General features: G+C 42.5%; 1 protein-coding gene across 2 annotated transcripts in view; it reads right to left on the bottom strand.

Annotated features, from left to right (window-relative positions):
- mboat2a (membrane bound O-acyltransferase domain containing 2a) overlaps window positions 1–10,832 on the bottom strand; it is a 42,845-nt gene extending 32,013 nt beyond the window's left edge. Inside the window, exons 1-2 of one of the 2 annotated variants that reach the window (XM_073482804.1) lie at window positions 10,660–10,832; window positions 10,522–10,624 (exon numbers count right to left, since the gene is read on the bottom strand). In XM_073482804.1, coding sequence (XP_073338905.1) covers window positions 10,522–10,624; window positions 10,660–10,796 — 240 coding nt within the window. In that variant the 5' untranslated portion in view covers window positions 10,797–10,832. Of the gene's footprint in view, window positions 1–10,521 lie in introns of both variants that reach the window. The other variant, XM_073482803.1, reaches the window with a different exon arrangement.
- Between the last annotated feature and the right edge of the window lie 1,180 nt (window positions 10,833–12,012).

Here is a 12,012-nt window from a genome sequence, read left to right as displayed (position 1 = left end):
CATCATAGGCCACTTTGTTCCCTCTCCAGTGGGCTTCATTCCTGCCGTTCTGTGGTCAAAACTCCCAACAAAAATATAAGCCATCCTTAATGAATACTGAGCCCCCTTGGGAACGATTACACTACATTCACTCACATCCACAAGAGCTTGACAGATTTGGGAAAATGACCCAGCAAAGCAGCACATTAGTAGCTCTTAAACAACTGCCTGTATGTCATTTTTACAGAATACATGCGGCTTGCAAGTCATGAGACTGAAGAAGATACTTAGCCTAATGTTAAAGGGGAATTCTGGTATTTTCAAACCTGGGCGCCTCAGCTGCATTGGCTGCAACGTCATCCGACCATACGGAAATTTAAGATACATCCGCTAGTAGTGACCTTAAAGTCGAAGATCCTTTTTGTAACCAGAAACACGAGTCTTTTTCCAGGATAAGTCTTAGTCAGAAACTTAGAATAACAACCTCAGCCCCAATAAGCACAGTCACAGTTGCCCCAAAGGATTAGATTACAGCCATTGCCGACATTACAGATAATTTCAACAGAAAAAAGGGTCACTCAACACTTTCCTTTTGTTCCGCTCACCTGGAGAGTTTTGATATGTTCTGGAGGGATCATATATGTGACTGGGTAGTCACTTTAGCAGCTGGAGGCATAATTTGAAAACTTTGCATTGAGTGCCATACCGCAAATCAAGCTTTTGTGTTTCAGAAGCCCCAGTCCTCGACAAAACAAACGTCCCACTGAAAGCTCTAATTCTGCCCCACCTAAAGGTCGGCTTTACCAGAGTGTTACAAAAGGCATTTTATCTGCTCATTAGCTCATGTACTGTGAAGCACAAGACACTGAGCCAAATGAACTTAAAAGCCATGAGCTTGTAAAGACTAACACACAAATCTGACTTTTGACTTTGAAACAATAGTTGCGTGTGTAGTGTGGGAAAAGGATTTGATTCCACACAAGAAACACAATATTCCTAGTGTTGGCAGCCACTACCTAGATGAAAAAAGAAAGCAGTCAGTTGCTATGATACAGCACCGTATATGCAAAAGTCCTCAATGGTGTGCTAAGAGTGAGGAGACAACCTTTAAACAACAGATCTTCACAAATGACTGAACGCACTCTGGCAAGAGTCTGCAGTCAAGTGCTCAGAGCTCCAATTATAAGTGTTTACATCTACAGCAGCATGCAGGCTTTATAGACTGAGCATTTACAACAAGAATCCCCTCAAAGTCTGGTACACAAAACAAACAACGCTCATGTATGAGGACTCAACACAGCACAAAAGGCAGGTTTTTCTGTAATGTTATAAAGGCTGTAAATGCTAGGCTAATGTTACATAAGCATGTTAGGTAACTGACATTTGCTGGTTGGATGAATGTTCTGTTTTCTACTACGGTTCTGCTCAGATATGTCACTACTGATATTAACATTGGCGGCCGCTGGAAGATGTTTCGTCTGACACCAATGTTCCATTTCATAAAATGTCATTTTACAGAGGGGTTAACCACACGGGGCAGCACATTACAACGTGCAGTCTGTTTGTGGGTACACACGCTTGTTGCAAATCATGTGCATTGTATAACAGGTTATGATTTCTCTCACATTTTTCACACCTCACCAGAGAGAACGAGCGCGACCGTGAAACTGAAACACCTGCTTTTGGTTGTTGTTTCACTGCAGCCACATTCTGTATTAAAAATGCAGCAGGTATAAATTCGGAGGCATTGAAGTAGCAGACGTGCAAACACAGGTATTGGAAACTGCTGGAACTTACTGACTGGGGGAGCACAATCAGTATGGCGTCTTGCAACTATCAAGTATCAGTTGCGTCACTTATAGCTTTGATTTTCTCTTTCACTGTGCTTTTAGATGTTTTTTCTATTGGATCTCTGATCTCAGAGCTGCAACAATTAGTCAACTGAATGAAAATGAATCGCAAACTATTTTCATAATCGATTGTTCCAGTCAATTTCCGAACAAAAATGTCAAACAATTGCTGCTTTTCTTTGTCATTTATGACAGTCAATGAAGAGTCTTTGGGTTTTGAAATGTTAGTACGACAAAGGAAGTAATTTGAAGACATCTCTTCGGGCTCTGGGAAATTATGATGAGCCTCAGCTTACGTTTCTGATGATCTAAATGTTGGTGATATTTTGACAGACTATAGAAAACACATGCACCACATTCAATTGCACGGTATACCCCTTTAAGCACGGGATATAAATATATAGCCAATTGTAGCACAGGTGATCAGGTTCAAGGGAATCGATGGCAGAAGGTGCCGGGGAGTTAACATCATGAATCAATTCTGCATTTAGGGGCCGAACTTTTCAGATGACAGCGCAACTTGTAGTTACGGATGATCAATACTCAAATTGACTGTTTATTGGAGCACAGAGCCACTTAAAAATAAGGTGACAGAGGCTTGGTGAATGTGTCAGAGTCTATCTGTTCCTGTGAAGGTGAATCAGCTGAATGGCCTTACTGGCTTACTTCAATGGAATTACAAGTGACAGTGCAAAGTCACACTTATAAATATTCATGTATTCTCATTTATAGTGGATGCATTTTCTTCATCCAGTCGGACTCCTGGCAAAGTGTGGTGAACGAACCAGAGAGCAGCTGTTGCACACAAGAGTTTTGTAGAGAATTATAGACCTCAGTATGTAAAATACCTCGGAGATGGATGAACAACGATCAAAGTAAAAAAATACATGCATATTAACTGTGTTAGGGCCCAATCATAACCAGAGGCAAATCTTCAAAGCTGGGCTTGCTTGTTTGCATTCATCTATAATCTACAACATCTGATAAGTCTAGTTGCTCGGCCTGTAATTTGAAGCTGTTAAAATGATTCCTTGAAAGTATATGGCCTTTAACTGGTGCTCTGAGCTGAGAGTTCAGGCTTTTTTAGCACAGAAACCCGATCCACCCTCATAACACCACACCATTACCAACGGAACTAATGAGTTAGTAAGCTGAGTCATGTGGACGTCCACTTTTGAGGCCGCGCTAAGTACTTCAGAGTGAAGAGGAATGACAGATGCACAGATTTCCCATCTATAGCTACAGTAAGCCTATGTGTTTGGTTCAATTACACAGGGAAAAGCCCTGTAGAAGATACAGAAACCACTACCTTATCTATAATACTTATAATACAAGACAGGACTTGTCTGACAATTTATTGATGCTTTTGGTACTATGATTTTGCAATACCATGATTGCCTTTGTTGCTAGTAGGAAACGAACCCACAGCCATGGCAGTCTTCATCATGCTTGAACCCTTACAATACAGGACAAGGACAGGGTAAATACAGAGAGCCCAAGAGAAAGCAGAGACCGAGGTGCCCTTTCAGAAGTAACAAAATCTCAGTCCTATTGAAATCTGACAGTATTACTATCTCTTCTTCCATTGACAGTTCTTCTGTTTCTCTGGATTAAATGCCACACTTGCAATAGACACGCCTCATTAAAACACATGATCATAAAGTCTGAGCCACCTTTGTGAAGACCTGCCCATTTTGTGCACGTTGACAACCAACCAGCTATGTTAACAACATGGCCAAGTCGTTCCATATTCCCCACGAGGAATCACACATGCTTGTGTTGCTTGTGCACCATAATAGCGGCAGCAGCCAGCAGCACTCCATTAGTGAGAGCCAAGGGGAAAGAAATCAATTGGAGGGATAAGACTCCCCAGAGGGCAGCCAATTAAAGACAAAGGGGAGGTAGGGAAACTCTGACGAGACCCGAGAGCCTCAAAGTCAGACCAATGGTACCAAGGCGAAAGGCTTTTGGGACTCAGTCAGCCACAGGGGACCAAAGGGGGAAGCCAAGTTGAGATTCTTCAGGCCTTACCGCCACTTCAAAAATCCCCCCATTTAAGGAAAATTTTAACATTAGTGCTAATGTCATAAACTTTCTGATTGTTTTACAAAGATCCAGAGATATTAGGCCCCAATGGCCTGTCGCCATCACGCGCGACTACTTTTCACTGCTTTTTGTCAAACTCCTGTTAAGTCCTTTAAATGGAACCATTTGCCATGTTGTAAGTGTTGGACTTGTTTCACTGATAGCAGGGAATTGTCAGCGGATAAAGGGAAAGCCAAGAGTCAAACCCTCGTCACTGTGTGGGCTCAGAGGCCTACAGTACAATGGCCTGGCGGAAAATGCAGCAGCAACAACAAAAGAAGGCTTGTTATTGTGATAAAAGATGTGGCCGTTGACTGTGACAAACTGCAATCCAATATGTCACATAAACAGAAGACTGATTGTACAGCTGGGCAGCGAGCCTTTTGAGACCCCAAGGATGCACGACAACACTGCCTGTACGCTGTAAGACTGCATCTGTATGTCAGACATGACATTGAAATGATTGATGAGCTGGGAAAAAAACAGCGTGTTGACTGCAAATTCTGCTATTCTGAGATAAAACAGTGAAATGGACCTGATATTTTCTTTTATTTGTCCTTTTATTACAAGGGAGAGCAGCCGCCGGACACCATTTCTCGGTGTAAAGAGGCAGAAAGTCTAATATAGCATCTACACGCTCATGTCAACAATGATCAGCTGACAAACTATGTCTGCACCTGTCTGCATGCATGCCCTTGCTGTCCTGTTTTTAAGGCCACTGCTGACACTAGAAACATTACCTCATCCAAAACCTCTACTGATCTGAATGCTAAATATTTACCATTCATCACTGTGTCAAAAGAAATCATCCTGGCGACAAAAGAAACTTTAAATATAAGGTTAAATCCGTCATTACACACACAACACCGCGCTGGTGGAAATTTCCACACTGCCACAATCCTTAGAGACATCCCGTAAACAGTGGTGCTGTCAGCCTGCTGGATGCAAGCCTCAGTGAACTCCACCACGTCAAAAAAACCTTTACCGAGAGCATCTGATACAACAAACAACAGACACAATATAGACAGGCGTGTATGAGTCACTCCAAACATCATTACACTTTAGATCTCGTCTGCACAAAGCAAACACAGCAGGACCTGTTTGTACAGTAAAGGCACAAAATAATAAATACATCAGGATGCAGGACAGTGCAGAGCTGCACAAACAAACAGCGCGTTGTTAAGGGTTCATTGTATATGTGTGAAAAAAAGCCAATGGAGGGATTCATCAGGGGCCCAGCTGCTGCATATTGAAACACATGCAGCTGTGGAAGGACTTCCCAGCTGATGTGACGGCCAACAGTTACAAAAGTCCCCTCACAGAGCAAATAAACCTTTCAGGATCAATGATAAACAAATAAATAATCATCCATGTTTCAGCTGGCATGGAGTCAGATTTCAGAGGGACTGCTTGAATCACTTAATGGGGCTATTTCTGTTTGCTACACGATGTTTGGAACCATCCAACACTTGATGACTGCAAGGCTGTATGAGTCAACTGTTTTCCAAGACTGAAACTGGATATTGTGCTTTATGATGCCATCACAGCCTGTTGGATGCATTATTGAGGGGGAAAAAAACAAAACTGGACCTGGAATGACACCATCAGCATGAAAACCATACTGGTGTGATGTTGCCATGCATCATCGACTTTGACAGCAAACGTTCCACCCAAGAGATTGGACCGGATTCAGTCACAAGATGCCCCTGAAGATGCAAGCTAATATGCAAGGCAGCTCTGATTCATCGTGTGAATGTGGAGAATTAAAGGCTATGCTAAGTCCAAAAGGCATTCAGATAGATCAGTGTCCAGTAGGTGTGGGTAAACTGACTAAAAACTAATATTACGATCTATTTTGTTGCAGTCTTGATGCATGAAATAAACTGCAATCTTGTATATTGCATTAAAGATTGTTCTTTTTTGGCACAGACTTATGGAGGAATGAACCTGCCAAAATGAGAAATGCATAAATACATATATAAATAAGTCAATAAATTAATGAATAAGCTATTAAATGCACCAAAAAAAAATGGAAATAAATGTAGGCACTAATTAATTTACTTTTAATTCTTAATTCTTAATTTAATTCTGCATAATTAACAATTTGCATTTTTCCCTGTTGATTTCTACAAACAAACTATTTCCACGAGGTTCAGTCCTCCATACAAGCTCCTTATCTGCATGTTGCTAGCTACAGCTCATGCTTCATTGGTTACAACATGTCTCCCAAGGAAGAGCAACGTTAACTTGCTAGTCCAATCAGCATAGCCATCTTAGTTGGCTATGTCACGCTATTGGTTTGTTGAAGTAGCGTGGATCTGCTCGACAATGAGGTCAGGTGAGGTTTAGGGAAAATGTGATGAGCATTAGTCCAATAATCATTAAAACAATCAGCGGATTAATCAATATTAGAAATAAGCGGTAGTCGCAGTCCTAGTGCAGTTTGAAAACAGAAGTAAGAGAACATTAAATACAGTGATCTCTATTATTTGCCTAAAAAAGTAGAATGTAAATTGCAAAATGTAAAAGTGTCAGATCACACACCACTAGTACACAGCATCAGCAGATCAATAACATCAGTGAGATTCTGTGTGATCTGAGAGAGGACTAAACGTAAAGGTTCTCCTCTGTGCCAAACAAATTGGTTGCAGGTCCAGTGGACAGAAGATTGATGCTTAAGCTTGAGGTGAGATGCAGTAAAATGTCAAGGGCCTTCTTGATGAACACTGTCAGGTCAATATCTTCAAGACGGAGAGCAGCACTTCATACTGGATATTGCCTCCACTCCACTTAAGGCTTATGGCAAGCGGATACAAAACAGCTAAATACAACCAAATCCGGGGCAGACCCAGCTTGGGTTAGGATGTGTAATTTGAGCTGAAAAAAAAAAATGGAATCACATTTTTTCATAGCAGAACCCCTGAACCAGAGTGGGTGAATATAGTGTTTGTGTGGGTGCACAAAAAAATGCAGTAGGAGGAATTAGTCAAAGTAGTAACAGTGTGTTACTGAGAGGGGACAGGCTGTGTGCAATAGAGAGAGAAAGAAAAAGGGTAAGAAGAAGAGGAAGGCAGAGTGTCAGTTCAAATTTCACAGCTCCCATTATAGCTGTGACACAGGCCAGTGCAGAAGGCTGTCTCCCATGGGATACATACAGTCCTAACAACATATAGTGAGGTGCCTCACCGTGGCAGCTTCATAAAATGAGTGTCAGTGTCTGTGTGCCACACGGATCATACTCTATCTGAGTGGCTGTATTGATTTCTGTGGTGTCGACAGCGGCCCTGGCACAGTAGGGCACCCAGTTGGCAGGAAGCTAACAAACCACATTGTCCCGAGGGTGACACCTGTCCAACAAAGTAGTGCGGGCCCTGATAGCCCCGTGATTATATGTCCCATTTGTAAAATGCCATTCACTCTCACTCAGCCAGTATTCATTCAAATAGAGAGAGGAGACTGAGAATAGCCGGAGGCACACAACTCCAAGAGTCAATACAAATATTTCACTAAACAAATACGGGACAGTGAATGACTTCCTGCATTGCAATTGCTGGTCTTCCTCTGACTTCAGAGCTATGGCACTGAGGTAAAGACATTAAAAGGTGCAACTTTTAAGATTTGGCAACTCGTCAAAGGTCACTCCAAACAAATAGGGGGCAGCATATCGCCAGAGTAACCCCTAACTGCTGCTCACTAAATAAAGGTGCGGTCTTACCCCTTCTGGTGTGCCCAATGGGACCTTATGTCAGAAAAAAAAGATAAATACATATTTTGATCCCTTGAATTGTGCCATGAATTACACGTATGACGTCAAGTCAAGAAAGCGTCTACCATACGTATTTTTTCGGATATAAGGTCCCATGGTAGTCCATCAGAGGGGGAGGGACTTCGCCACTTCCTCTATATACTCTTTGCCATAGCTACTAGCTATGTTAGTTAGCTAGATGTTAGCTCAGTTAGCCTTGCAGCTAGTGGCCCTGAGCTGACTTGACTCTCAGCAGACCAGGCGCTCGGAGCAATGGGTCTAGTGTGGTGGATTAAGGATTAATTTCAACAAGACCGGAGCTGGTGTTTGTTGGAACCAAGGAAAGACAAACCAATGCAGCTTTTGGTGAGTTTTATTTGTTTTTTCTGTCAGCTTTGAATGAAGTGAGTTTTACGATGAGCTACCAAGGCTATTAAGCGTGGTGCAGTTTAATAAGGAAAATGGGTGCAAGATTATTTCCTTTCTTGACATTCTGAGAGTTAATTTTGTTCATTTATTAGACTGAAAAAATGCAAGAAAGCTTCCAAAAAGTAGCAAACTAGCGCTCTACATACATCTCCCAGCTGAAACTATGGAGGGCTACACTATCAGACTGTCGCCTCTTGAAGTGGTTTTACGGGACAGGACGGGCTAGCTGATTAGCGTGCTAACTTCAGTAGCTATCCCTGCAACACAACACACGGACGTTATTGACATAACCTGGTTATTTAGCCATCGTGTTATGGTTATAAAGTGATATGCTCTATAGATGCAAGTTTGACCTCACATAACCATCAGCTGTCTGTTCTTTTAAAGAACATTTTCTTCAAACTAGTTACAAATTGCAATTTATTATAAATATTCACTGTAGTAACAAACTACAGACACAAAGTAGCGGGCACTGGAGGGTTCCAGTGATGTGTACTCATTGTTCCACATATTTGAGGCACAGTGATCTCCTTTCCAAGTTCAGAGAATGTGTTTATCATGTGGAACAGATCCATTAATGTGAGTTCCCACCCTGCAGCATTCCTGACAGAGGCCGGAGTTTTTTTAGCAAGGTCCAATAGGTTTGTTGTTTTAACTGCAATAACCACACACAATTCATTGGCAAATTATTAAATGAATTATCTTGAACCATGAATTGAAAATAATCTCAAAAACAGTCAGTGAGATTTGCAAACCTCAGACCGGCTTTTCAAATGTGCAAACTTTTGCCCGGTCACAGCTGAGAATGCAAACATCTGGCAAGACACACCCTGATGATCTTAGGTGCATACAGCAAGGCTTTGCTCAGGTCAAATGGGAAAAAGGTGAGTGAGTCATGAGCTTGAGGACTGCATGTTAAAGTGCTTGGCAGGAGGAAGAAATAGGCTCATCCTCCTCCTGTGCTGACAGGGAAAGGCTAAAGAAGATAAGAACAAGGGATTCTGCCGCTGATGGCATCGGGCAAAAATGTACCGCAAAACTATGAACATAACAAGGGGAGAAAGGCTAAAAATAGATTGTTGCTCTATATGAGAAAGGGTTACTCTTACCGATGAGGGGAAATAAGGGGCATGACAGTGTTCACACTTAACTTTCAATCCAAGATTTTACAACAAAAACAACATTTGTTACTCTGTAGTAGGTGTCAAGAGTGCAAAAACACAGGAGGTCAAATCATAGTAAGATCAACAGCTGACACGATGGCAGAAAAGAGAAGAAATTGCTGTTTGTCCACAAAAGCCTGTCTAACAAATCCCCGGGCAACTACTGATCCGCGCTGACATGACTGGACGCTTCCACAAACCACCACAGGCTGTGTCTGGTGAGCTTCCAAATCACTGCTATGAAAATGTACTTTGCATACTTCCCATGTGCGATGGTGTAGGTGTGGTGCCGGCGAATGTGAGAGTGTTTGTAATGCAAACATGTGCACCCACATTGCAAAAGAAAACTATCACTTGCTAATATAATCCCATGATTCCAGACTAACCACAGCTACAGCAGTTACCCAACCCATTTCAGATCTCCTTTTAGGGCTGGAAGGGAAGGTGTGGTGCTCTCTCTTATTCGCAGATGTGCAATGTCGGCGAGAAAAGTCATCTGTGAGACCACAAAGCCCAACTTTCTTTGGAGATGGTTTGCAAATGTAAAACTCCATGAGCTGTGATCCCTATTCCCTAGGCATATAGTTGTATATATAAATATGGGCTTTGCCTGCTAATAACAGGAATTGCATGGCTTTTTTCCAGAGTAGACAGTGCTTCATGTGGCTGTGAAATCAAGAACCACTGAATGACAATCTTAGAATTCAAACATCCAAAATCTGATTTCATCTAAAATAGGTTCCCAACCTTTAGCACTGAAACCATTTTGAAGCTCTTCCTACATAAAACTAGATTTTTGTTGTTGTTGTTGTTTCTTAGCTTTGGGGAAAATGTAATGGCACTTGCGGCCTAGGATTTACTAGGCTAACTTCAAGTGAATGTTAGGTGAAATTTGACTAGTTAATCCAGATTACAGCGGTGATCCGATGGAGAGCAGACCAGAGGATCTCGGTCCTCGGACCCCCTGTTTGGGAACCACTGGATTAGGCTCCCTGGGCATCGAAGGAAGAGACAAAAGACATTAGCTGTAGCCTGACAGGGGACTAGCTGGTGATAGTGGTGGTGATACGGTGATATTTTTTTTTTTTTTTTTTTTTTGGTGTGCGCTCGTTTTCAATGAGCCCGCAATGAATAACAGCTATGCTAGCGCTGCGCATCGCCAGCCTCTGCTAACCTTAAATGCACACATGCGAGCTGACTACACGCTGTATAAAACACATCATCAGCCCGGATGGTCATGTATCGATGTTTTCTCCATCCTAAAACCTACCTGGTCAAGGGGGAGATTGATAATTTCGCTGATTGGCTGCAACAGAGTGGATCCAGTGCATGATGCTGTCGTTTGGGTAGCCATGCTTGGTCGCTGTCCGTAAATCCTTTCTCTCTCTCTCTCTCTCTCTCCCTCTCTCTCTCTCTCTCTCTCTCCTTCCTCCGGTTCGCTTCGCTCCCCTCGGCTGCTGCGATGATAAATACACTGCCGCCGCTGCCGCTGCTGCTGCTGCTGTTGTTGCGACGGGCTGGACGCTTGTCATCCACGGCACACATCCAACAAAGAGTGCACAGCCAGGACGAGATGTCGCCGCTCGACCAAAGGGAGATCGCGCCCTTCCTGTTTTTCAACAATCGCACTCTGCCCAGGAAGGAGACGCTGGTTGCCAACCGTTGCAGAGCGGGACGCGAGCTATCTTGACGGCAGAGTGTCTTTGATCGACCATAAAGATGGTGATACTGTGGGTGGAGAGATGGCGGTCCAGCCCTCCGTCATAACCATCTATTTTGACCTATCGTGTGGAGAAAAAGGGAACTCCGGCAGCCAATCCCACTTTGCACACGGAGCGGGGGGTGGGGGTCTTGATTTACAGTGTTCATTTAAACAGTGGTCTCCACCCCTGCTGCATTTGTAGCGTTCCACAGGAAGGAGGAGATGTGTGACGTAAGGGGCGCAATGAGGCTGGAGATGGTTGTTCAAAGAGGGCCTGCAGCTGCAAGCCTCCATCCAACTCTCTGCACTGGTCCGGTTTTGGTGCATGAATGAAACAGATCCATGATCGTCCTTGCTGCACACAGGGCATTCACGTGCATAACATTGAATGTGCTGCGTGGTGGTATTGAATTAATCTGGATGCATTCAAAGGTGAAAAGGTGAGAATGAATGGCGTGCGTAAAACATTAAACTACTGTAGTTGCTAGTTGCCTGAACTGTTACGCAATAACCTCTTGGAAGTTTGACATGCAGCAGCCCTTTTGTCTTCGCTGCCTATCAGCACCACCTAGTGGTTAACAGTGATTAAGTGAACAAATAAAAAACCTTATTACAAATACAGTTTAGAAAGTAAATATGTTGTTTGTTTTCAAAATAAAACCTGCGAAGAAAAGGTTTCTGTAATAAAAGATTCAAAATCAAGGGAACACACAGAATTTAAAAAAAATAAATATTTATCATTCACCAAACTGTTAATTCAGTAGGTTTAAACTTTTACTATGAGGTAAAAAAAATTCTATGATTATTTTTTTAATTATTTTATAAACTCTACGTTTTCCTTCCGGAATTGTGATCATACCATGTAATCAGAGATTTTGTTCACTGAAATAATCAAGTTTTTTTTTTTTTTTTCTGAAGCAAGTTTGCAATGTAGCACAGTAGCCAGTAGAGGGCAGCACCGACAAACCAATCTCAACTGATCTGACTTTGCAACCTTCCACTTTTGTGAAATCATGCAGGAGTTCCTGCAACATTAGAATTTTTCAGAGGTCTGTATAA

This window comes from Pagrus major, chromosome 16 (assembly GCF_040436345.1).
Source record: "Pagrus major chromosome 16, Pma_NU_1.0".
Lineage (NCBI taxonomy): Eukaryota > Metazoa > Chordata > Actinopteri > Spariformes > Sparidae > Pagrus > Pagrus major.
This window is presented reverse-complemented; position numbering and strand designations above follow the sequence as displayed.